The 1,673-nt window shown below is 54.1% G+C and overlaps 1 protein-coding gene across 1 annotated transcript in view; it reads right to left on the bottom strand.

The window, feature by feature from the left end:
- The window catches only part of LOC102769789 (HLA class II histocompatibility antigen, DQ beta 1 chain-like), a 9,018-nt gene extending 7,711 nt beyond the window's left edge, over positions 1-1,307 (bottom strand). Inside the window, 1 exon segment of the mRNA XM_015562428.1 lies at positions 1,082-1,307. Coding sequence (XP_015417914.1) covers positions 1,082-1,190 — 109 coding nt within the window. The 5' untranslated portion in view covers positions 1,191-1,307.
- Positions 1,308-1,673: the final 366 nt, after the last annotated feature.

The raw sequence follows: 1,673 nt of genomic DNA, 5'->3' as shown, positions 1-1,673 counted from the left end.
GAGAATCCTGTCTGAAATAAACGGCTTCTCAGCATGTCATCCCTTCTTCACTTTCCCTTTCTCCTCAGTTCCCTCCACCATCAACTGACCAATCCCACCCCCTCACTGTGTGACCGTAAGTCCTGGGAGGAAGCTGAGCCCCTGCCTGTGGCACCAGGTCAGCTGCCCAGATGCCAGGGTTTGCTGCCAGCCCTCCACTCAGACTCAGGTATGGGGAGCCCTTTCCCCCAAATCTGACACCACAGACCTGCCCACATGTTTCCCCAGAGTCCCTTATCTTCAGTCCAGACAAGGTATTGGGGACAAGTCCTGCTGTCTCTTCTTTGGAGAAACACTTTTCCTCAAAAATAACCATTTTCCTGTCACTGGCAGTAGCCAGTCTCCTCCCTCCCACTGTGACATCCCCAGGATGGAGCCCCTGAGGTGGCCATGTCCTCACCTTGTCACCAGACGGCGGACATGAGAACATAGCAGCTCCCTTTCCCAAAGAGGAAATGCTGATCACAGACTATTCTCAGGTCATAGCCCCCCACGCCCCAGCCACGGGTCCCTCAGAGCCCATCCCGAGCTGGCAGCGGATCAGAGCCCAGCCCAGGCGGGCGGTGGGGCAGCTGCCCTGCACTCATGTGGAGAGTCTCCGCCCTCAGCCACTGGGACACTCAGCGCCACCAGCCACACCATCACAGCTGCTGTCCAGGGGCCTCCAGGGGCCCACAGAGCCGGCTTCCCAGACATGATGGAGAACAAAGGAAGAAGTAAGGGGAGTGAGTCCATCTTCAGTCCAGACAAGGTATTGGGGACAAGTCCTGCTGTCTCTTCTTTGGAGAAACACTTTTCCTCAAAAATAACCATTTTCCTGTCACTGGCAGTAGCCAGTCTCCTCCCTCCCATTGGGACATCCCCAGGCTGGAGCCCCTGACATGGCCATGTCCTCACTTTGTCACCAGAAGGTGGACATGAGAACATAGCAGCTCCCTTTCCCAAAGAGGAAATGTGTGATCACAGACTATTCTCAGGTCATAGCCCCCCATGGCCCAGCCACGTGTCCCTCAGAGCCCACCCCGGGCTGGCCTGCACTCACATGGAGAGTCTCCGCCCTCAGCCACTGGGAAACTCAGTGCCACCAGCCACACCATCACAGCTGCTGTCCAGGGGCCTCCGGGGCCCCACAGAGCCGGCTTCCCCGACATAATGGAGAACAAAGGAAGAAGTAAGGGGAGTGAGCCCGGCTCCACCTGATGGCTGATGCAGCCACTTCAGAGAATAGAAACCTGTGAGAGCAGCCACACAGGGTCAGACTGCAGAGTCCCCAGGAAAGCAGCCAATCAGCACTGGAGCTGACCCACCTCATCTGTCTCTGGGCAGATGCTCTCTATGGAGGTTCCTTAGCCAGTGCCTGGAACCCAGCCTTCATTGAATTGCACTGGATGAGCATTTGAAGACTTTCTCTCAGTTATAGAAGGTGAATGCCTTAGGAATTAAAGAACCAAGAGAGAAAAGTGATTCAAGAGTAAACATCTTTGTGATATTCAGTTAAAATCTATTGTCCTTACAACTGAGATTTTTAGGAGGGAAATAAGTGGGGATCATGTATCAGGGAGAGAAAATCATTGTCACAGAGATGCTCCCTTCTATTATCTTAAACAATCAGGAGCCTGAAGCCATGGTGGGAA

Source organism: Myotis davidii, unplaced genomic scaffold, assembly GCF_000327345.1.
Source record: "Myotis davidii unplaced genomic scaffold, ASM32734v1 scaffold2998, whole genome shotgun sequence".
Taxonomy (NCBI): domain Eukaryota; kingdom Metazoa; phylum Chordata; class Mammalia; order Chiroptera; family Vespertilionidae; genus Myotis; species Myotis davidii.
Note: the sequence above shows the minus strand (reverse complement) of the source record. Positions and strands in the feature narration are given on the sequence as shown.